Source organism: Xyrauchen texanus, chromosome 24 (assembly GCF_025860055.1).
Source record: "Xyrauchen texanus isolate HMW12.3.18 chromosome 24, RBS_HiC_50CHRs, whole genome shotgun sequence".
Taxonomy (NCBI): domain Eukaryota; kingdom Metazoa; phylum Chordata; class Actinopteri; order Cypriniformes; family Catostomidae; genus Xyrauchen; species Xyrauchen texanus.
In genome coordinates, this window is record NC_068299.1 from 8,681,328 (window position 1) to 8,706,320 (window position 24,993).

A 24,993-nucleotide genomic window follows, 5' to 3' on the forward strand; every position below is an offset into this window, starting at 1 on the left:
CTGCAGTGTGCACATATGGAACAGACTGCAGGAAGCCCATTATTAGCGAGATCAGAGTCTTAATGTAAGACAAATACTAGGACTTTATACACACACACCATCAAATCATTTTTTTTTTGTCATTTACTCACCCTCACGTTGTTCAAACCTCAACTAACTTTCTTATTGTCTATGTGTTTGGAACAATAAAAGGGTAAATTAATTATGACAGAATACTCATTTTTGGGTGAAGTCATTATTCACAGAAAATTCTGAGCTTTTTAAAAATCTTAAAAGCTCCAGACCCATTCATTGCAACTGCATGGAAAAGAGTAACCAGTATGTTTTTAAAATTTCAAAACAGATTTAGAATGACATGAGTAAATATACCGATTTTTCATTTTTGGGAGAACAATTCCTTTAAGTTGAAGTGTGTGTCTGTACAACTAAGATGTTGCTCAATTACAGATAGCCCAGTTGGGCAACATTGAGCGTTAAGAGATCGTCATGACATGAGGGGTCTGAAAAGCTCATCGCTGTTCGTCATGCATAGATGCTGAATTTGTAAAGGTGTGAGGAGAGTTACAGAGAAGGAGGATGATGACCTTATGTCACCTTGTCTGCATGCAGATAGAGTTTGGATGATGTAGGACAACATAAATTGGGAGAGAAATTGAATAACATACATAACACTTGCACTGAAATGTGATGTAAGGCTGTAACTATAAAAAAAATGTAAGGATTACTTCTGTCACAGAACGCACTACAACACCTCCTTCTGGCGTCATCCGATCCCTTTCCCCTGAGTATTAACTCTTCATCTCCCATCTCTCCCCTCTGCACTCATCACCATCCAGCCCTGCTGCATTCCCTTGTTATCTTCAGCATTATCACCTGTTGCTCCCAATCCTCTATTTATATTGACTGCTTCCCCTTTGTTCTCTGTGAAGTATTGTTTTGCCTACACGTCTGTATCTCACGTAATTCTGTTGTCCTTGGACCTTGAATCTCTGACCTGGACTGTTTCACGAACTCTCGAACCTTTGCTGCCTGCCCTGACCTTCGCCTGTGTTTCACCCTGCATATTGGATTGCCCCTCTACTAATGCCAGCCTGAGTATTGTACCTCTGCCTGCCTGAGTTCTGTTCTATTGCCAGCGTGAGCTGATGTCAAGATTTCTTTGTTCTGTTACCTGTGTTGATTAAAACCGCTGCAAATGGATCTAACTGCCTCAGCCTCTCTATCACAACTTCATTATCTGGTCTGCAAAGATTGTTTTTAAAGGCCCCATGACATCAATATATAATAGTGCTGAGTCAATCAAAATTTTTTAGCGCAATTAATCACATATTTTTACACAGTCTAACACGATTAATCAGAGGTTTTCAAAGTGCTGACATTTGACTCTATATAGTTCTGTCAAATTGCATTTCTTTCTTTCTTAGGAAATAAATCACAACAATATGTAGTAATATGCTTTTTATCATTTAACAAACAAGGTCTTCCATGGTATAAAGATAGAAATGCAGTAAAATAGCACCAATTCAAGTAACATTAAACATTTCTCAAAGTCTTTTGACTAATTGAAAGAACTAACCCCCATAGGTTGCATATTCATTGCATTGAGCATTCAATATCTTAAACCCTCATCCCCCACAGTATTAATCTGCCGGCAGACTGTAACTATCCACTTTGCTACTGATTGAAACAGAATCGCAGTTGTGTATCTGTTGTGGTGTGTGTGTGTCAGTGTAACGACCAAGGGCGGACACTTTGCAAAAGTTCTGCCCTACTCCAACCAGTGTTTTGAGCTCAAACGGAGCTGAATAAAATGTCAGAATCTAATGTCAAATCATTAAATGCGTTAATAGTGATTAAGAAATATTGACATTCTAGATTGTGATCTGAATTTTAAGTCTCATAATAAAAATGTTTCATGCTTTTATTTTTTCTCGCATAGATTATTGTAATGCACTTTATGCTGGCTTACATAAGAGTTGTATAGATAGACTGCAACGGGTGAAGAATGCTGCAGCCAGAGTGCTTACAAGATCCGGGAGGAGAGACCACATTACCTCAGTTTTAGCTCATTTGCATTGGTTACATGTTAAATACAGGATTGATTTTAAAGCACTTTTATCAAATTATGTTCCAATTCGCAGTTTGAATACAGAATTTCTTACATAATGTAATGGAAATCTTAAAAGATCTGGTGAAGCTGCTTTTAGCCATTATGTGGCAAAAATCTGGAATGCTTTACAAAATGAAATTAGACAACACCAAGCATTTAAATTTTTAAAAAGCATTTCAAGACATATGAAAGGTCGTTTACCATAGCAACAGTAAGAAGGTCGTGGGTTCAAACCCTGGTTGCCCCGGCCTTTCTGTGTGGAGTTTGCATGTTCTCCCCGTGTCTGCGTGGGTTCTCTCCGGGTACTCCGGCTTCCTCCCACCATCCAAAAGACATGCAGGCTAGGTTAATTGGTGTCTCCAAAAAAAAAAAAAAATTGCCCTAGGTGTGGATGTGGATGTGAGTGTGAGTGTCTGTCTATGTGTGGCCCTGCGATGGACTGGCGACCTGTCCAGGGTGTCCCCCGCCTTTCGCCCAATGTTAGCTGCGATAGGCTTCAGCCCCCCGCGACCCTGTACACAGGATAAGCGGTTGACGATGGATGGATGGATGGAAGTTTTTAATTTTGATTTCCCTACATTTGATTTAATTAATTTTATGTATTTTTTTTTTTTATTTGATCTTTGTACTGTTTCATTTTTATTGCAATGATTTGTTTTACTTTTCTGAAATGTTCTATGTTCTAATTCTATGTTTTTATACTTCCAACTGTGAAGCACTTTGAACTGCATTTTTTGTATGAAAGATGCTATACAAATAAAATGCATTATTATTATTAAACTTTTTAATTAATCACGTGTTAATGCATTAATTTTGACAGCTCTTGGATGTTCCACCCCAGCTTTCTGATTCAATGAGAAATGCAATACTTTAACAAAGAGAAAAAAAAAAAACACTGTGCTCATCAAACCAATTCATGGAGTTTTTAATATTTTGGGGGAAAATGTAGACTAACTTCTTACACTCTCTTTTAAGAGATTTATTGATGTTGTGCAGGCGGGTATTAGCTGTATTTAAATTAGGTTTTGAAGACTCTTTAAAGTGTATCTGTTTTAATTGAACAAAAGAAGTTACTCAACTTATTCTAATAGTGAAATTTTGTTGGTTATGCTTAATTAATTTTCTGTCTTTCACGCATCTTACCATAAACAGCAAAGCTTCCACTAAATTATCATTAGTTAATAGCAATATCTGTGCAACAGCATTTCTGAATTAGGAAGGCTGCTGTTTCAAAAATACTGGACAATTCTGATGGACTTCTTTAATGCTAAAGACTAGGGTTAGAATTTGTTATTTCACCCTATAACAAATTAAATAATGGCAATTCACCTGTGATCCTAAAGATATAATGACAACTTATCATTATGCTTAAACGTAGCCTTGTGTGAAAACTTTTGTCTGTTGGTCACTAGCAAGTAAATGTGTCACTACGTAAATGTGTCACTATACAAGACGGTATTCTCTAAACATTTTTGTCAGTGTAAATATGTACAATTACCATCCTCTCTCTCTCTCTCTCTCTCTCTCTCTCTCTCTCTCTCTCTCTCTCACACACAAACAAACAAAAGGACATTCACATTAAATTAACATACAGTTTCCTTATGGTATGCAAATTGCGGTAACACTTTAGAATACTGTATCTTACTTAATGCATAACTAATAAGGAATTACTGCAGAACTAATAGGTAATTCTTCATTAACCCTTAAGTCACTATTATTAACTTCTAAGGAAGATGTGTTAACTAATCAGTATGTAATAGCATTTTATAGTTGTGTTAAGTAACAATTAGCTAATCAATAACTATTGAATTCAGTCATGCCTCCTGATGAACTATTTTTAATTATCTACTAATTCAGCTTCAGGAGAAATAACTATTCAACTACTAATGAACAGTCGATTAATTACAATTACAATAATATCATAACAATTAGCCATTACAATATTCAGGTTGTGGCCCTTTCTTCTTCCTTATTTCTAATGTTGTTATTACTATGGAAATGCAATACGCATTTCGTGGAATTACTACACTCCCAAAATGAGTCATTACAGCGAATTTAGTAGTTTTGTCATGTATGGTCAATTGCTAAAGTATTCAATATTCTAAAGTGAAAATACAGGGAACCCATGATTATTAAATACAGAATTACCAGATAATCATTCATTAATGGGGTTCCTTGTATTTTCACTTTAGAATACTGTTCCAGGTTGTAAGTAGTTCCCTCATGATTATGTGGCAATTCTGTATTAATTAATCATGGATTCCCTGTATTTTCACTTTAGAATACTGTTCCAGGTTGTAAGTAATTCCCTCATAATTATGTGGTAATTCTTTATTAAATACTCAGGGGTTCCCTGTATGTTCCCTTCCCCTCAGTCATTGCCTTACATACAGGAATAATTTACCCAAATGTAATGTGATATGTGCTGAGGAAAACAAGAGACACACACACTATACTGTATATAAATCATAAACCTGCCTGAGGTAAGTTGGCTAGTCACTTATAGTGGGGATGGGGTTCCATTCCGTTGTTGATTTCTGGTTACAGACCACACTCACAAAGCAATTGACCATACAGGCCAAAACTACTAAATTCGCTGTAATGACTCATTTTGGGAGTGTAGTAATTCCACGAAATGCGTATTGCATTTCCATAGTAATAATAACATTAGAAATAAGGAAGAAGAAAGGGCCACAACCTGAATATTGTAATGGCTAATTGTTATGATATTATTGTAATTGTAATTAATCGACTCTTCATTAGTAGTTACTCAATAGTTATTTCTCCTGAAGCTGAATTAATAGATAATTAAAAATAGTTAATCATGAGGCGTGACTGAATTCAATAGTTATTGATTAGCTAATTGTTACTTAACACAACTATAAAATGCTATTACATACTGATTAGTTAACACATCTTCCTTAGTAGTTAATAGTAGTGACTTAAGTGTTAATGAAGAATGACCTATTAGTTCTGCGGTAATTCCTTATTAGTTATGCATTAAGTAAGATACAGTTTTCTAAAGTGTTACCCAAATTTCTTTTCAGCACCACTTGAGATAATATCGTACATCAAATAAAATAAACATTTCCATGAGCATCACAATTTTCATTGTAACCACTGGCTGAAAATAGAACTCAATACTTGATATTGTTTAAAATAAATGCAGTACATATACAATAACAATGCTAAATCTCTGGTGCTTTAAATAAACTCCTTATTGGATGATTGCAGTCCATTTCCACAGCAAACAATTTACAGATCTGTGATGTGCTCTGCATGTTGCAGCACTATGGTTCCCATCAATTATTTAAAGGTATGTTATGAGGTTATGAGGTAATATTCTCTTACAGCAGGCTAGCTACATCCAGCAGCTGGGAAAAACTTATATGACATGACCCGGCAACCAGCCTACTGGTTTACATAGTACTCACTCCGATTTAGTCCCACCATCTTTTATTGCATGTATCACATGGCAGATCATTTCTAGGTGCCTGCTGGAGTAGGTGTTTAAAGAGGTGGACACAAGCCATGTAGGATTTTATGGTCAGAATAATTAACAATTTCTGCACAGAACGATTTGATTCCTGGATTTAGACTGATATTTTCCTTCCAAGTTATTAAAACTAAGACACAAAGGCACGTAGTCACACTAATGTTCCTCAGGGCAATACATTTAAAGACTCTGCCTAAAATTATGCCCTGAATCAACCCTGTGCAAATGAGATGAAATGCACAGCTGCCTAGCCTTAACCGTCTTGAGAACAAAGAGAGTCCTGTGGATGCACCAAGACTCCTCCTCATCAATGTTGTAAATCAGAAATGCTCTAAACGCTAATGGTCATCACATGACTGGTCATTTGCTGAGTACTACTCTCTATGAAACCAATGGAAATCCATTGTTCTTCAATATAACCAATTCACTTCACAAAAATTATACTAATCATGAGGCATGTTTATGGCTCACCAGTTCACATGAAATTAATTCATGAACATTTGACATGGACTATGGACTTTTCTCATTTCACTTCAATCCAAATACACAGCCATGTGTAGGATTACATTAAAATATGGACAAATACATCCTATGCAAATTATAACCCTGACAAGTTTGTTTCTCATAACATATAATGTATTTTCATATTTTGTAACTAGCATGTTGAATATTCATAAAAGTATATCACGTTTAATATCTAAATGATTGCCTGTTTATGTAGAGAGAACATTGATGTTAACAAATATCATGTCTCTTGCACCAATTGTATTATATAAAAGTCAGGATCAAAGCCCCGCCTGATCATTCCAGCATGAACTACCTGCCATCATGATCTTAACAGAGTTCCAAAACGTAGACAGAACAACCATAACTTTCTATGGACCCAGCCATAGGACCATAGCAACGCTAGGAAATGCAATGTAATGCAAGTACACCTCCAGACTTTTGCTAGAAATTGCTGGTGTTTTATTTAAATGATTAGGGTAACCCGATTGCAAATCGAGGTATACTAAATTAAGTATTGATGGTTCAGTGCATGGTCATAGAACCAATAAAGTTACATTTTCTCTGTTACAGATCATTTCCATTCACCTTCTTTTATAGTTCACTCACCAACCTGGTTTTATTTTTGTCTATGTGTGTTTGTTAGTTTGATGCTGTAGATTAAATATAAAGTTTTGTTTGTATTCAAAGAGGATTTGACTGTGGTATATTTTCATAAATAATCTTGTCAATAGATTTGAGGTCTACGCTCCATGCTCGAACATTATTTCAACATATTTGTGATATTATTTCCAATAGCCATGAGAATAGTATACTCTAAAGACTCTAAAGACAGATGTGTTATATCAACCCAGCATGGCCGAGTGATCAGACAAACACCTTCATTCTTTAAATATTCTCAGAATTAATAATGAATCTATTCTTGAGCTAAAATTCCTCATATATAAATTGTGAGCAGATACAACAAGCCTGTTGTATTACATATTTAAGGGTGGAGAATTTTTATTCAGATTTCAAATCTGATCATTTGTCATTTATCCTTCATATATTGGTGGTCGAATGCGGCCAAAATTCCTTAACTAATTTATATACAAAACCTACATATTATTGGTGGATAAATGCAGGCATGCTTAAATCTGCCAATTACATTTAGCGTTCCATTATACAATTCTTACATATTATTGGTGATGAATGCTGGCAGTTGTAAATATACCCTGCCACAAAGTCGCTAATTTCCTACAGCCATCTGTTTGGACGGTTTTAAAATGTTGGGTATCACAAGAAGGTGATGCATACAATATATTTGACTTAATTACATGGCTTTCTAGAATATCTGAATATGCAACAATGATTGTCCAGGGGATGCAATTTCCTTCATAGCTGTGCTGCTTACCAGTGCCACCCTTAATAAAATAATTTCATCTCAAAACGATGTTTCATATCTATTTAATGATGTATTATTAGAATATTAACCCTTTAAAGGAAGATACAATACCCCTTTGCTTTGCATTGCGGGGTCCTGATCACCCTGTGGGCGTCTGTTGTACGATAATGACTGGCTGACTGTACATTATGCCATACTTAAAGGGATAGATCACCCAAAAACAAAAATTCTCTCATCATTTACTCACCTTCATGACATCCCAGGTGTATTAGATTTCTTTCTTCAGCAGAACATTTTAAATATCTCAGCCCAGTAGGTCATTAAAATACAAGAGGATGGTGACATTTGAAGCTCCAAAAATCACAGACAGTCAGCATAAACATCATCCATACGACTCCAGCGGTTACATGTATGCCTTCTAAAGTGATGCGATGCCTTTTGGTGTGAAAAAGATTAATATTTAAATTATATTTGACCATAAACCATTGATCTTAAAAAGCCATGGAAATGTATAGATAGAAGACAATTTCTTCCTGTTACACAGATACTTTTTAATAGGGATACTTCATCCAAAAATTTAAATTCTCTCATCATTTACTCACGCTCATGCCATCCCAAATGTGTGACTTTTTTTCTTCTACTGAACACAAACAAAGATTTTTAGAAGAATTTCTCAGCTCTGTAGGCCCATACAATGTAAGTGAATGAGTTCCAAACTTTTGAAGCTCCAAAATCCACATAAGGGAAACATAAGTACTCTAGATGACTCTGGTGGTTAAATCCATATCTTTTGAAGCAATATGATAGCTGTGGTTGAGAAAAAAATCTATATTTAATACATTTGTATTATACATTCTCCTCCCTGCTTAGTCAATCTCCACGTCACTGTCACTTTCAAATTGTCATTCTTGTGTTTTTGGTAATTCTTATTCTTCATGCATATCACCCGTAACTAGGCAGGGAGGAAACTTTATTACAAAATATTACTTACATATTGATCTGTTGCTCATTCAAACATATCATATCATGTCTGAACACATGGATTAAAATTCTGGAGTCATATGGATTAATTTTATGCTCCCTTTATGTGGATTTTGAAGCTTCAAAATTTTGGCATCCATTCGCTTCAATTGTGAGGACCTACAGAGCTGAAATATTCTTCTAAAAACGTAACTGTTCTGCAGAAGAAAGAAAAACATAGACATCTGGAATGGCATGAGTAAATCATGGGGTGAACTACCCCTGGACTAAGAATGGCTCCTTGAGATCTCCATAAATATATTTTTAAAAATCCTGTTCCAAGAACCAAAAGATGACTTAAAAATGTATTGTTAAAAAGTTGTGGAAACCCTTAAACAAATTCACAAATATCTAAAGAAATTATTTTAAGTGAAATAAATATTTTCGTTTTTTAAATATATAGCTCCTCTGACCAGTCTATCTTTCCAACTTCCCTTTGTTGATCAGTCATTTTCCTAGATTGCATTGCTTTCAAATTGTGCTTGAGTGAACAAGACACTAAATCAGTAAAGCGTCCAAGTAATTAAGTCTTTGTATTACTCTGATGGTTAAACAGATATCTGACCAACATCCCTAGAGAGAGCATGGCAAAAGAGGGAAGAACAGTCAACCCTTCCATGTCAACTAATAGAGGAAGACTGGATAACCTGATTGTAGACTGCAGCTTTGTTGTCAAGGAAATACCATCCTGAAAACCATAAAGGATATGTTAATGCAGTGCAACAGTGCCTGACAATTTTTTCAGATATATAGTATTTTTCACATTCATAATTTCCTTAGGGGTTTAAAAATTTAAAAAAAAACTTCATTAAAGAGTTCTACGGCATGAACCAAACCAACCAGGTGAATCACAATATAGCAAACTTTGATTCGAAGCAAAACAGTATTTGAAAATTGGACAAGAAAAAGGTGTACAACCTTTACTTAATATTTTTCATGATGAACTACATTAACGTAGTTAATGTGATGTAGTCTAAATAAATACATAAAAACAATGGAAAAATCTAAATAATGATTTAAAAGTTGTTGATTACACTTAATAAAACAATACATTTTAAGTTTATTGCCAAATATTCAAACATATGCAAATATAGAATAGCGATTATGTAATTCAGTGTGTCATGGGAGTGGACAGTCGCTGCAGAGCTCTTTTTTTGTGATTTGTTTGTCATGTTTCTCTGATTGGAGGATCATTCAGAATCATGGGTAATGCATTTCTTTACTAGGAATTTATGTTATCAAGCACAGTTTTTAAAACTGATGTTGAAATATCGTGGAGTGCTGGCTTCAACCGAAGCATATGCCATTGATTAACAACCTCAGAGCTCACGGTAGGTCTGTCATTAAGGGTTTATTTGTTATCGTTAAAAATCATTACCCCTTTGGAGAAAGTAAACAGGATTTTTACTTCCGGAACTAGTCACAGGCATTGATCAGTGTGGATGAGGTATTACAGCATTGGCAATGATGTGAGCAACAGTAACGGCTAATTTTCTACAGCTGCAGCCTTCAATCTTCATTAACATTCTGACTCCACTACAATTAGCCCAAGAGTCACTAATTACACATATCACCACAATTAGAGGATTTATTATACTCCTTGTTCACTGAGTAACTCTTTTCAAAGATAAAAGGAGCAATTATGTTGCCGATGTAGTCTTATGGAAGAAAATAAAACAGTATTATCCATCAACATATTACCATCTTTCGATCACTTGGTGGGAGTAACACAGTCACTGTATTACTGTAGAGCAGAATAAATATTAATCTCTGTGGGTTAAGATAATGCACTGTCATCCATATATCCATCCATACATACATACATGTACATAACTACCAGCTGCTGCACAGCCCAAATGCTTGCTCAAGCTTTGAGTGATTTGTAGTTTTGTTTCAGCTAAATGGATCCAAATAAGGATTTAATTGGACTAATATTTGTTTAGTTCTTCAGTACTAAAGCTCTAAATGCTGAACTCTGGCACAGTGTGTGAAACAAATTTGTACATCACAGTCAATATTGAGCAGCTCTCCATGTCCTGAGCTGCTTAGTGAAGAGTGTGATGTTGCTATTTATTAATACTCTACATCCCCACTAGCCAAACCAGGAGTGATTGGTGTGTGCGAGATGAACACACATAATGAACAGTGAACACATCTACAAACTTGTACGACTGTATGCTGAAAGTACTTGGCAGAACATTAAACAAGAACATGTTCTGTGTACGTTTTGTCTTAGGGGTGATTGCAGAAGTGTGGGCTGTTGCTTTTCTCTCTCCTAATAAAATTATTTATTTACTGTGGGTGTAATACAGAGGTTTTTTCATTTAACTAACCACACATGTACATGTTCGGAATGTATACTAGCTTACTGAGAACTACACTTTTCTTTTTATTTAATAGTAAGTGAAACAGTACACTGTAGGGCCTTGGCCCACTCAAATGGCAGTGGAAACCGCATGGCCCTTTGTTCCATAAACAAAGGAGAAAAACTGAACTCAGTGTCCCAGGAGCCTTCACAATTTCACACCGGGATGTGAAGTACAGCCCATGGACCCAGTCTCAAATGCCATTGGTCAAATAGCGGTCTACGACCGATGACATCATCATGTCAATGAAACCAGTGGACAGATGTAGTTTGGCTAATTTTTGGACTAAGAACAAAGAGACCACGTTTTTCTAACCTCACCATTTGGCCATGGTAGAGTAAGATTAACTTAGTTTTTTTCAAGTCTTCTAGTACTGTATATTTATAATAACCGGTTCATTCAATTTTCACTGCAAGACCACATTGAATTTATATAGAAAAATTGAAAAGATGACCAGCTTCCCTTCTCCCTCGTATTCTGTCAATGTTGACTATCTACTGTATTTCTCTCCATCACCGGACCCGAGGAATAAAGCAGAGATGAAACTGTGATATTTCTTGCACAGCTAAATCTTATGTTTGATTATAAATGCTGATGTTTTGAGTATATTTTGTATGTTTAAATCTGATCGCTGTTTGCTGTTTTAATATGGGAGATCGTCATTTTTGGGTGAAATGTTGTTTTGTTGAGTGATCTGAACTAGTAATTCAGTCTCGCTGTTAGGAGCGGTCACCCTCAATTAGATTTCATGAACCTCTTTGCTCGCTCTCTCTCTCGCTCTCTCTCTCACTCTCTCTCGCTCACTGATATTCACAGAGTGAGCGGCACAGCGGTTTATACCCGACTCAGGCTGGTGTTTCAAATTCTCCCGCCTGTTTCATCAGTTCCTTAGTGTGTCTGCTCATATCCACCCTCACGTGGTATCAGCTCAACTGCTCTGGAACTGATCCAGCCATCTTCCCTTTCTCCTTCCATACTCAAATATTCTTTGGCACCGCCATTTTGGATCTAGTCCTCCATTTTGGACCAAGTCCTCAACTTTGTATCTAGTCCTCCATGTTAGACCTGGTCCTCCATTTTGGATTTAGTCATCCATTTTGGATCTAGTCCACCATTTGGATCTAAACCTCCATTTTGCTTTCTTTGTTACCATATCTAGGCATACACACACACACACACACACACACACACACACACACACACACACACACACACACACACACACACACACACACACACACACACACACACACAAGCATATAGCTCCACTATTAGTTAGGATTTCCTTGTTATGTTTTGTGTTATCGTCAGACAGTATTGGCTGTGTTCATTACAGCTTGATTATAATAAATGTTGTTGTATTATAATAAGAAGTACTCCTGGTTGTTTTTGCTTGAATATTTTGTTGAAGTCAGCCTCTGTCATGTCAAGAACTCCCATATTACCTCAGTGTACTGTTATTTTATTAGTGTTAGAAACTAACTATAATTAGATTACTGTTGGATTCGTATGGCAATAATTCAACTAGTTCCTCCCCTTTTTGATTATTTAGATTCATAATTAAAATATAATTTTTATGAGACTCGATCAGTAAATTGCTATTATTTTTCTCTTGTCAAAGAGTCGTGCCCCGGGGATAGAATTTAATTAGCAAAATTCTAATATCTTAATTAAATATTCATTAATAAATATTAATTATTAATTATTTACCTACAACAATATTCCATATCAAACATAATTATGTTACATTGTTGTCACATAACCTCATCGCGTTTCTGGATTAAATTAGTAATTGTTAGTCAGTTATAATCTTGGAAATAAACATGGTTATTTAGCATTTTTTTAATGTAATTTTGCATAAAATATCTGATCAAATGATGAGTCTAGAAAAAAATGTTAAAAATCGTGCTTGATTTTAATTCCAGTTCACCTGTCACATTACAATGCATGATTGAATGAAGAGCATTTCAATGTAGGATACAGTATACCACATAGTAAGCTCTGTTTTATATTTATACTCGTTTTGGCAAATTTAGTATACATTCTATATACTGCAGCTATAGTAAGAGTAGTGCTATTCCAAACATAGTCACATCCACATACATATTCAAACTCAGTCTCACACACACCTGCAGCACAATTAGCAGTTATCCAACTTTATTCAGAGTAACTCCGCAAATGTATGTCAACTGAAGTTGTCAGTTGACAGTGTGTAATGTAAACTGCCTGTGCCGTTGCCATGGCATGCGTGCCTGTGCTTTTCTATGTGCTGTAGCGCAGGAAGCTGGCAACACACAGCTTTGCACACCATTCCAAGAACTGATGAATATTTCAGTATGCCACCAGAGAGAATTTATTTTCCCCCACTGGTGCTCTCCTTCTAGAGTGTCACATGGTCCCAAAGACCTCTAGTTTTGCTCATCGCACTGTGCCAGTCAGTGCCATCCATAATGGATAAAGCAAGCACTTCAAATTACTATTCATGCCCTTTTTTCCAATCCAGTGCAATACAGCATCAATGCATTAATATTTAAATTAACCCATTCCACCCTCCAACGCAAACAGACACTCACACTTATTCACACACTCATGTACAATAAGCTCATGAATACGGACATAACAATGCGGTTGTGTTTGTATGTATATGTAATTTTACACAAAGTGTAGTTCTAGCACACATACAATGATTTACTTTTTGATAAACACTGACACGTAACATCAACACACGCACAGCTCGTCGGCCTGATGAGGCGCGCGATATTCCGACCCGGCCCCGCCCCCCCTCCGCTCTACAGCCTATTACAAAGCCAAATTTTGGGGGTTAATTTTGAGATTGTATCTGCTAGGTCGGAAGAAAAAATAACATTTCCTGTTTTCCAACTGTTTTTGAGTACATTTTGTGTAGGGGAAAATGAACAATTTCTAATTGAAAATTATAAAACATTGTATTAATTTAAATATCATATACTGTACATATCATAATTAACATGGGCCCTTATCCCACTGGTGGCCAGATCCTTTCCATTGTTATTTTGATTTATTTTATTAATAAATGCTGAATTACAGTTATTGACTTTCAGACATTATTAAGTAAACTTCAGTCAGATGGCAGGAGGGCTGACTCATTCGTCCCCTCCAAAAATAAATCTATACGAAGTGTTTTCCGGCTCGCCTCTGTGAACATTGATTCAGTCCCCATGTCTCAAATTTCTTGAATATATTATGAGATGTCGTCTTTGTTTAATCAGTGGGGAAGTGACAGTGGCTAATGTGATCTCGTCCAATAACTAAAACGATAAGGCCTGTTTCACACCGCACACTTTAGTGCATTTTTATTTCAACGGCCATATGAACAGGTTTTTGCATTCACACTGTGAGCATTAGTTGCACAGTGCAGCATAGAAAAGGCATAGCAGAGGAGTAGCTGCAAGTACACAGTTTCATCACAAAGTCTATTTTAGCTGTGAGTAGTTAACTAAACTAGGCTAAACTCTGCATAAAACAAATACACTGGAAACCCATTTATCTACAGCAGGGCTGCATAATGTGACAGTTTTGCCTGCATTTGCGATCAAAAACTATAATATGTGCAGACACATTTTAAAAGAATCGCATATGCAAGATAAGTGTTATTTCCACCTACAAGAACTCTGATTTACTGGTTTACTATTGCCAAATCTCAAGTCAAGTCAAGTCAATTTTATTTGTATAGCGCCTTTCACAACACACATCGTTTCAAAGCAGCTTTACAGAATATCAGCATTAACCGACGATAAAACTGTAATGTCTATAAAGTCGATTAATCATCATTGTGTAATTTCGATAAAATACGATTTTTAATAGTGTTTAAAAATAATTAAATGATAATTGTATTAATAACCCCACTCAAGCGCCTGAAATTTAGCTGACTGTTTTGGACACATTGTCAGGGAGGGTTGCAGCGCCTTCTATGCAATAATGAGAGTGATGCAATTAAAAACTGATGCAATCAATAAAAACACAAGATATTATTCTGTTTGCTCTCAGAGTCTGTGAGTAAATAGTTGCTTAATTTCCAGACAACGACCTTAAATAGTGGTGCTTGTCACTAAGAAACACTGGACTCCACAAGGCCGACGGTCTTTGGGGCCGATCAGGTGCGGACTGGTCATCAGGAAAACCGAACAGGCCGGCGGATGGGCCGCGAAATGGGCCGAATGGGGTGCGATAAGCTAAAACGTGCCACCATGTTATGCAGAACGGACCACAAAATGGTGCCGCGATATGCAGAAAAGGACAGCAAACACTGCCCAACTTTTGGCTCTTCACCCACCCCACGAGTTGTGGGCCAGTTGCCATGTAAAATCCCGGGCTGATTTCTCTTCCCGGTCCAGCCCTGCATGTCTCTGAGATTCAGAGAAACATCATAGTAAGATGCATTCCTCTAATCCTGTGGTTCTCAACCCTGTTCCTGGAGCTCCCTCCCAATCACTACACTACAGATTTTGGATATCTCCCTAATTAAACACACCCGTTTCAACTCGTCAGCTCGTTAGTGGAGAAACTACTCATCCATTGCTTGAAAAAAGACATCTCTGGGGGTGTACAGTAAGTTCCACACAGGCACACAAACACACTTTCTTTCCAGTAAATCTGACCAAATTCAGCAGTTTATAGCTACTGTCCACTTTAAACTTTCAGTTAAGTTTTATGTATTTTAATTACCATTTGGATAAGAAAATGGTCCACCTCATTATGATAATGATACATGCAATATTGCTCTGTGAGAGCATTTACGTGCACAACAATATGCTAATAACTACAAAAAAAATCTGCTATGTAAAAAAACTGACAATGCAAAAAACCTGCATTTATGCAGTTTTGTTAGCTGTGAAAAATACTTTGCCACAAAGATGGCAGCTGGGGTATGACTGGAGAGTATGAGAGCTGCTAATTGGGTGAGAGACTCTCGCCAGCAGAAGCTTGTCTTCATCTAGAAGGCCGGTAATAATGACCTGTGTCCCTTCACTCCCGAAATAGTGACCAAGACTGCAGTGGGCCACAGTTCTACTCAACAACTTACCCTACTGCATGTGACTCGCCAAATATATCCCGAAAACTTAGCACATCCTCACTCACTGGGACAACATGCAGTTATCACAGCAAATAAATATATAGGGCCAAATAGTATCTTTTGCAACAAAACAACTTACTTGACACTGATTTAAATGGCAGATGGAAAATAATTCACTCTAACCAAGTCTCGAGGGAAACTACTGCAACTCGTGTGGGCACTGGGCAGTAAACGTAACCCTGATCCCTTGTGTGCGCTGAGAATTTAATGAATTTGTTGGGTTGCAGACCGCAAGATTATCAGAATACATCAATTGGATTCTTTTTTTGGAACACCAACCAATTAAAGAGGAATCATGTTGGTAAAAGCTGACATTATGTTGGGAAATTTCGAAGAAAGGTCATACGCTTGCAGTGGCCTTTTAATCTTGCTAAAGAAAGGCTACGACAACATTGTGCTTGTTTGGGAGAAAAGTTTAATGAAATGTTTAACTGACTGTAAAAAAGAAGTGTATGGGTCATTATACCATGAAAGTACACTTGTCAGTTTGTTTCTAAGTGAGACAGTACAATCTAGAAGTGTTGCAAGAGAAGTTAAGTCATTCCATGAAAGGAAGAACTCAACATTTGATGAAGTGCACTAAACAAAATCTACTATTAAGTGTTTTGCAAGCTTAAATATTTGAATAAATTACATGTGATGAGGCTGTCAATTAATTAATATTTTAAATATGATTAATCGCACGATATACAGATTAATACATTTAATTCATCGTAATTAATCGCATACATAAATATTTATTGAGAAAGGCCCCCAAATAGGAATATTTCAATATATGATGATTAAATAATAATAATATATAATCTATTAATCTATATGTACATATACACTCACTGATCATTTTATTAGGTACACCTGTACACCTAATTAATTATGCAACTATCTAAACAGTCAGTCATGTGGCAATAGTACAATGCTTAAAATCATGCAGATATGGGTCAGGCGTGTCAGTTAATGTTCACATCAACCATCAGAATGGGGGAAAAAAATTGTATCTCACTGATTTCGACCATGGCATGATTTTTGGTGCCAGACGGGCTGGATTGAGTATTTATGTAATTGCTTATCTCCTGGGGTTTTCACGAACAACAGTCACTAGAGTTAATTCAGAATGGAGCCAAAAATAAAAAACATCCAGTGAGTGGCAGTTCTGCAGATGGAAACGTGTTGTTGATGAGTGAGGTCAACGGAGAATGGTCAGACTGGTTCGAGCGGCTATGGTAACTCAGATAACCCATATGTACAATTGTAGTGAGAAGAATAACATCTCAGAATGCACAACGAGTCGAACCATGGGGCAGATGGGCTACAACAGTAGAAGACCATCGGGTTCCACTTCTGCCAAGAACAGAAAGCTGAGGCTGCCGTGGGCACAGGCTAACCTGGACAGTATATATATATATATATATATATATATATATATATATATATATATATATATATATATACATACATACACACACACACACACACACACACACACACACACACAACAGTTAGTTCTGGTCCTCGGACGAGAGACGTTCCATGAGTGATGATGGTCTCACACCATCATCATTCAGACGCTTCACTGTGTATATCACTCCACTTGTGTTTGTGCCATTCTAAACTTAAGTGTAAGAGCAGTGCAGATGTGTTTAAAGATGTCTCTTTACATTACATTTTGTGACACTACATATTTTAGCCAGTAGGTGGAGGCAAAATACCAGTTTTGTGTGTAATATGAGCCAGGTAGTGATGTGAAGTGAGTCAGCATTGAGAGAGTTTCACACAGATTTCAGATAATATAGAAACTGTTGTATTGATCAAGTGTATCAAGCTTTGATACAGCTCAAGCCTTCATTGCTAGTTCCAAAATGTCACGTTTGAACTAGCAACGGAGGGTGAGCTGCTTTTTGGCATTGGAGTAACAAGGTAATGTGTGTGTGTGTGTGCGCGCGCAATCAAAAGAGAGGGTGAGGGTTAGCACGGTGCTTTCCATTATACCTATGTGAGGCTGATTAGGGTGAAATACATTGAAACATAAAAAGTTTCACATATTAAAAGTTATTTTGGATAATAGAAACTGTTGTATTGATCAAGTGTATCAAGCTTTGATACAGCTCAAGCCTTCATTGCTAGTTCCAAAATGTCACGTTTGAACTAGCAACGGAGGGTGAGCTGCTTTTTGGCATTGGAGTAACAAGGTAATGTGTGTGTGTGTGTGCGCGCGCAATCAAAAGAGAGGGTGAGGGTTAGCACGGTGCTTTCCATTATACCTATGTGAGGCTGATTAGGGTGAAATACATTGAAACATAAAAAGTTTCACATATTAAAAGTTATTTTGGATAATAGAAACTGTTGTATTGATCAAGTCGCAGGGGCGCGGCTCTATTTGTTGGTCGAGGCACAAGTCTCAGTGTATGTGTGTGTGTGTGTGTGTGTGTGTGTGTGTGTGTGTGTGTGTGTGAGCCTGTATTTATCACTTTGTGGGGACCAAATGTCCCCATAAGGATAGTAAAACCCGAACTTTTTGACCTTGTGGGGACATTTTGTCGGTCCCCATGAGGAAAACAGCTTATAAATCATACTAAATTATGTTTTTTGAAAAGGTAAAAATGCAGAAAGTTTTCTGTGAGGGTTAGGTTTAGGGGTAGGGTTGGGTTTAGGGGATAGAATATAAAGTTTGTACAGTATAAAAACCATTATGTCTATGGAAAGTCCCCATAAAACATGGAAACACAACATGTGTGTGTGTGTGTGTGTGTGTGTGTGCATGCTTATGTATGTGTGTGAGCGTGTGTAAGTGCGGGGGAGACGAGGGAGCTTTTCAACCGAAATTGAAATAAATGTAGGATATTATAGACATTGTTTGCAATGAAAAATAATTGCACACCTTACAACGTCCGACATCAAATCAGAATCAGGCATTCAACAGACCAAAAGTTTGGAATAATGTACAGATTTTGCTGCTTTGGAAGGACATTGGTACTTTAATTCACCAAAGTGGCATTCAACTGATCACAAAGTATAGTCAGGACATTACTGATGAAAAAAACAGCACCATCACTATTTGAAGTAATTTTTGATCAAATCTAGACAGACCCTATTTCCAGCAGCCATTACTCCAACCCCTTATCCTTGAGTAATCATGCTAAATTGCTAATTTGGCACTAGAAATTCACTTGCCATTATATCAAACACAGTTGAAAGCTATTTGGTTCTTTAAATGTAGCTTAACATTGTCTTTGTGTTTGTTTTTGAGTTGCCACAGTATGCAATAGACTGGCATGTCTTAAGGTCAATATTAGGTCAAAAATGGCAAAAAAGAAACAGCTTTCTCTTGAAACTTATCAGTCAATCATTGTTTTGAGGAATGAAGACTATGCAATGCTTGAAATTGCCAAAAAACTGAGGATTTCATATAAAGGTGTTCACTACAGTCTTCAAAGACAAAGGATAACTGCCTCTAACAAGGACAGAAAGAAATGTGGAAGACCAGATGTACAAATAAACAAGAGGATAAGTTCTCTAGTTTGAGAAATAGATGCCTCACATGTCCTCAGGTGACATTTTCATTTAATTCTACCCGCTCAACACCAGTTTCATGTAAAACAGTAAAGAGAAGACTCAGGGGTGCAGACCTTATGGGAAGAATAGCACAGAAAAAGCCACTTTTGAAAAGGTCAGAGAGAGCAAAGAAACAGACATTGGACAACAGATAATTGGAAAAGAGTGTTATGGATCTTAACCACATTGAGATTTTGTGGGTTCAGCTAGACTGTAAGGTGCGTGAAAAGTGCCCGACAAGACAGCCGCATCTATGGCAAGTGCAACAGGAAGGGTGGGGGGAAATGTCACCTGAGTATCTGGACAAACTGACAGCTAGAATGCTTGATTATCTGAAAAGCTGTCATTGGTGCACATGGAGGATGTTTTCATGAGAACTCTCTGAATTAGTTTAAGTTATAATAATAATAATAATAATATATATATATATATATATATATATATATATATATATATATATATATATGTGTATAAAACACAAACATCTACAGTGTGTGTGTGTGTGTGTAGTGTGTATATAAATATATACTGTATATGTATGTGTTAATTATAATAATTTAGATAATTAAAATAATATTACAATTAACATACTAAGCCATGTTGTTGACTAATGAATACTAAAGATAGGAGGTCATAACCCTGAAATAAGGGAGAGAACTAGCTATTTTGAAAAAATGTTCCGCCCTATCAGAATAGTCAGACAATTTCAGAGTATCTCATCATATTCATTTATATTAATTAAGCTTGAGGCAGCACATTGCAATTTATTTTGTTCTATGGGATATTTAAAATGTTCTAGGAATAATGGTGGAATAGGCATTCATTTATAGAATGACTCAGTCATGATACAGTGAACAATGTTGGACTAAAACTGAATTTTACTGCCAGTAGTTGAAACACTCTCAACCACTGGTGATAAAATGCAGCACCATCCAGATGTCTGTGGTATAGTGCATCACTAAATCTATCACTGAACTGAAAACATTCAACAGTACCACTCCAGTGAACACTGCTGCACAAGATAATATTCATTCATTCTGTTGAATGGGCTTAATGCTGTACTTACAGTCCCTGCGGCAGACACAAGTATTCTCACCGATCAGAGTGGCATGCATTTTTTATACTTTTTATCACGTTCATGGGAGTTGAGAAAGCAACTGCACAGCATTCAAGACCATTAACCACTCAAGGAGCTGAGATAACATTTGTGCTATCAGGTGTAAGTGAGCCTCTAGTGAGATGGCTCAACAGCTTATTCAAATAAGTAGAATGCACAACTGCTGTTTGTTGCAGCCAGTCAAATCTCACACAAAGCTTTTACGCCATGAGCACATAAAAAATCTCAGGTTGGTCAAACAAACACACACTCAAGCTCACAACATGGATTTTGCCCACACAAGCAGCAGCCTGCTACCGGTTTACTCACCATTTTGCCCTCTTTCCCTGGTGCTCCTGGCTGACCAGGCAAGCCAGCATCTCCCTGGGGAATGATGGGTAAAGATTCAGGGTTCAAGTTCTGAGAAAGCACTTCAGTACAAAAAGCAGGCTGGTCTAGATTTTTTCCATCTGTCCATAGTTATTATTCATTCAAAACATTATCAGTACTGAGAGACAGATGTTCAGACGGCATGTTCACAGCACATTCACTGCTTCATTCTGGAGGAGAGGGACAAACAATTATTTGAATATTTTTGGAAATTCAGTACAAATGTTTACCTTTTCTCCTGGAATACCTGGGAGACCCTGTAAATAAATAAATAAATAAATATTACATTACATTACATTACATTACAATATATTATGTGTGGATGTTATATGTTTACTTTGCTATGCACAAAGCATAATTAAAATAAATTTAAACCAACAGAATACTGTTCATAACACTCTACACCGTCATTTAAGGATTAAACGTCTGGCGCACCGCGTCATGTGACACAACAGCATGATGTTGATTATCGTGAAGTGCACCAACTAAAGTGCCTCTGATAAGAAACCTCCTTAAGTTTTTGGATTGAAACCTGTTTGGTAAATAGCAGTGCTTCTAGTTTCGTTTGATATGCCGCTTTAAAAAAATACATAAATTGTTTTGCGTCAGCATGTTGATAAACATGAAGTCCACATATGTGGAAAATGGGACCTTATTCCCTCAAAAGTTGAAAAAACATGTAAGTTATTTTGAATAACTTTCCACATTTACACATCTGTGGGTCATTTTGCTTCATCCTAATATACATTTTTTTATATTTTATTTTGTTATCACTGTACAATACGATTCTATTCATTAACATTAGTAAATGCATTTATATATATTTACTTTACACATTGAGAATCAATACAGCCATTTAAAAGCAGAAACATTTTCCTTTTAGAGGCTTTATGTGGCGTTAGGATGAAAATAAGGTGAATTTCAAACTTTTCTGAGACCAGTACAGACACACAGCATGCTGGAGGTTAAGTCACTCACTAAATAGGGAGCAAGGGAGCAAGGGTGCATCTTAAAGCTTTCAATGCAGCTTTCAAGTCTATTCACTCTTAAAATATGAAAGTTCAGTTACAGGCTGCAGATGATGTTTGGACAACTCAAAATGTTTGGCAGGCATGGGAAAATGTAATTTTTAATTGTTTATTATTGATAATCAGTACATATATTCAGAATTTTATAATGCAAAATGTTATTTTAACATGATTGGATGATGCTGGCCATTACTTTTGAATATGAATAGTTTATTCAGCTTTATCATCTGCAATATCTATAACGACTCAAAAACATGAATAACCCAAACTCCTTGAAACATAATAAACAATTTGATGAAAAAACTCTGACTTTCTATTGCTTGGTATTTAGTCCCATTGTCCACATATGTGGACATACATTTTTAGAAAATATATTTGCTCTCTCTCTCTCTCTCTCTCTCTCTCTCTCTCTCTCTCTATATATATATATATATATATATATTTTTTTTTTTTTTTTTTTATGTTTATTAGGTGCTACTAGTTAAAAATAAAAAGGAAATGAAAAATGCACACAGCAGTCCCACTAAGGTCTCTGGATGTTGAATTATACTGTATTATATTATGAAGGTTTTGTGAAAATGATCAGCAGACTGTAGATTATCCTGCTTATTAAATGGCTACTCACCAAATAAATAATTAAATGAAAATGAAAAACTGATTTCCATTTAAATTAAGTTATTGCAATATGTGAGAAAAAAGTGACCACAGAGTCTCCAGAAACAACTGAATTCCACCACAGTCTGCATCTGAGTTCTGTAAGTTCTGTTTACAATATATTGTAACAATGACCATCAGACTTCTCATTATCCCACTTATTAAAAGACTACTTGCCAAATAAACAAATTTATGCACATGGAATATTGACTGGAGATGAAGTTTTTTATTAGCTTACTTGCAGATATCACAGAGTGATGCGAGTAGGAAAGATGACTCGCAATATTCAGACGATGGTAAAATATCACTTTATCCCAGAATGTGCAGTCATTACTCACAAAAATCAGGCTATTGGATTGTAAAATTGACCAATCAGAATCAAGTGTTCCAGTAATCGGTGTAATAATGTATTATTTTTATTTAAAAAATCATTAACTCCGTTCCTAAACTGTTTTGCTTCAAAAACCAGATTTTCACATGGGACAACAATTGGCGACCCAACACAACACTTGTTTTTGGTCTAGGTCTTATTTTATTTCCTTGAGTGGTTTTGTTCCTATTTGTTCAGAGGTACCGATTTTTATTATTTCTAGAAGTTCAGGTCAGAAGTTTCATTAATCACTTGACACTTACATTCCACACAATGCAAGTTGTGTACATTCTACACAAGCAAAGTTCTCTAAAAACAACAAACATCCACTCTACTGGCTAAAGGAATTTAAAGCAATGTAATATGACACACCCTAAATGGGATATTTCAACAGACTTCTATTAATAATGGGATAATTCAGAGTCGAGGTGTATATTAATGGAGTGCTGCCTTGCAAGCACTGCAATAATAAAAAAGAATTAGGGCTGTCAATTAACTAAAATTTTTAATCGAATTAATTACATGGTGTCCCGATTAATTAATCGCGATTAATCGCATATACAAATATTTGCTGAGAAAGCCCCTTATATAACAATAATTCAATATATAATGATTATGCATATTTATATCAATATATAATTATACATATGTTTAAATATTAAAAAATTATATATATATCTATAAAACAAAAAATATTCAGATAATTAAAATGCATTACATTCTTGTAGCAGAAGAGTTCATCACTGATAAGACAATACAAAAAATGGCTTTAGAATACAATGTATTGTTTACTACCATATTATTGATCATAATCCATTTATTGGCACACAGTTCACGGCAATACATTTCACAAGTGAATTTGTCAATCAGTTGGAGATTTATTATGAGGGCTTGTTTAAGGGCCCGTCAATGTTTAGGTCACTGATTCAAGTTAAATATAGTTTAATATTCAATCTTTTTAACACACCTCGAGATCCCTTAGTTCGCATTTGCGCTCCATCAAGTGTTTTGAACGCAAGAACATAACGCATGTTTGTGTTGTTCTGCCTACTGGAGTGTTTTCTTCACTGTATAAACTGTGTGTTGCTCATAGAGCTGAAATTTAACTTACTGCCCTCTGGAGTAAACAGGTGGTACTACAAGCTTGCATTTCTCAGGAATGTTCCTTATTATGGTCCGGGGGCATGCTATTATTTGCGTTAATTTATTTAACGCTTTATTGTTTGTAAAATTAATCACACTGAATTAACACGTTAAATCGGCAGCCCTAAAAAAAATACATACAAAATAGAAAAAAGAAAATGGCACAATTACTTGTAATTAAATTTCAATATTTTTAAGCAGTTCTCCCAGAACAAGAGTTAATTCAGACAAAACAGTCTATGATTAACTGTGTTAATCTTTAGAACAGTAAGTCTAAAAAAAAAATCTATAAAATGTGTGTTTTTACCTGATCCCCTATTTGACCTTGCTTTTCAACCTAGGAGAAGGCAGAAATGAAATTATCAGTTGTGTTGAATCACACAAGATGTATGAAAAGTTAACATCAGAGGGCCTACTTTAAGAGCACTAGACCTTAAGTGCATCATTATGCGATACGTCATACGTGCAGAGTCAGTGGCCATGAAGATTTGATATTTTTGTGTTAGCATGTGCTAAGTGTGCACAAGTGGGTTGGCGAAACCGCACATGAAAAGTGCTAATTGGCTGGGCCAAGTGCAATTTAATTCTTCTCTGGTTGTTGCACAGCCTGCATCCTATTATATATTTAATTTCTTTTCAAGCAACGTCGACATAAATGAAAACAGCATCACTGGAAATAATACATCCCTTACTCTGTCATTTTTTGTAATGTATAGCCTATTTGTAGTATGTTTCTCTGTTTAATGTTTTATTTCTGTACAGCATCCTTG

At 36.1% G+C, this 24,993-nt stretch overlaps 1 protein-coding gene across 1 annotated transcript in view; it reads right to left on the minus strand.

Moving 5' to 3' along the window:
* Nucleotides 1-24,993, minus strand: part of LOC127617495 (collagen alpha-1(XIX) chain) — a 177,726-nt gene that overhangs the window by 78,787 nt on the left and 73,946 nt on the right. The window contains exons 10-12 of the mRNA XM_052089471.1: nucleotides 24,531-24,560; nucleotides 21,259-21,285; nucleotides 20,969-21,022 (exon numbers count right to left, since the gene is read on the minus strand). Coding sequence (XP_051945431.1) covers nucleotides 20,969-21,022; nucleotides 21,259-21,285; nucleotides 24,531-24,560 — 111 coding nt within the window. The remainder of the gene's footprint in view (nucleotides 1-20,968; nucleotides 21,023-21,258; nucleotides 21,286-24,530; nucleotides 24,561-24,993) is intronic.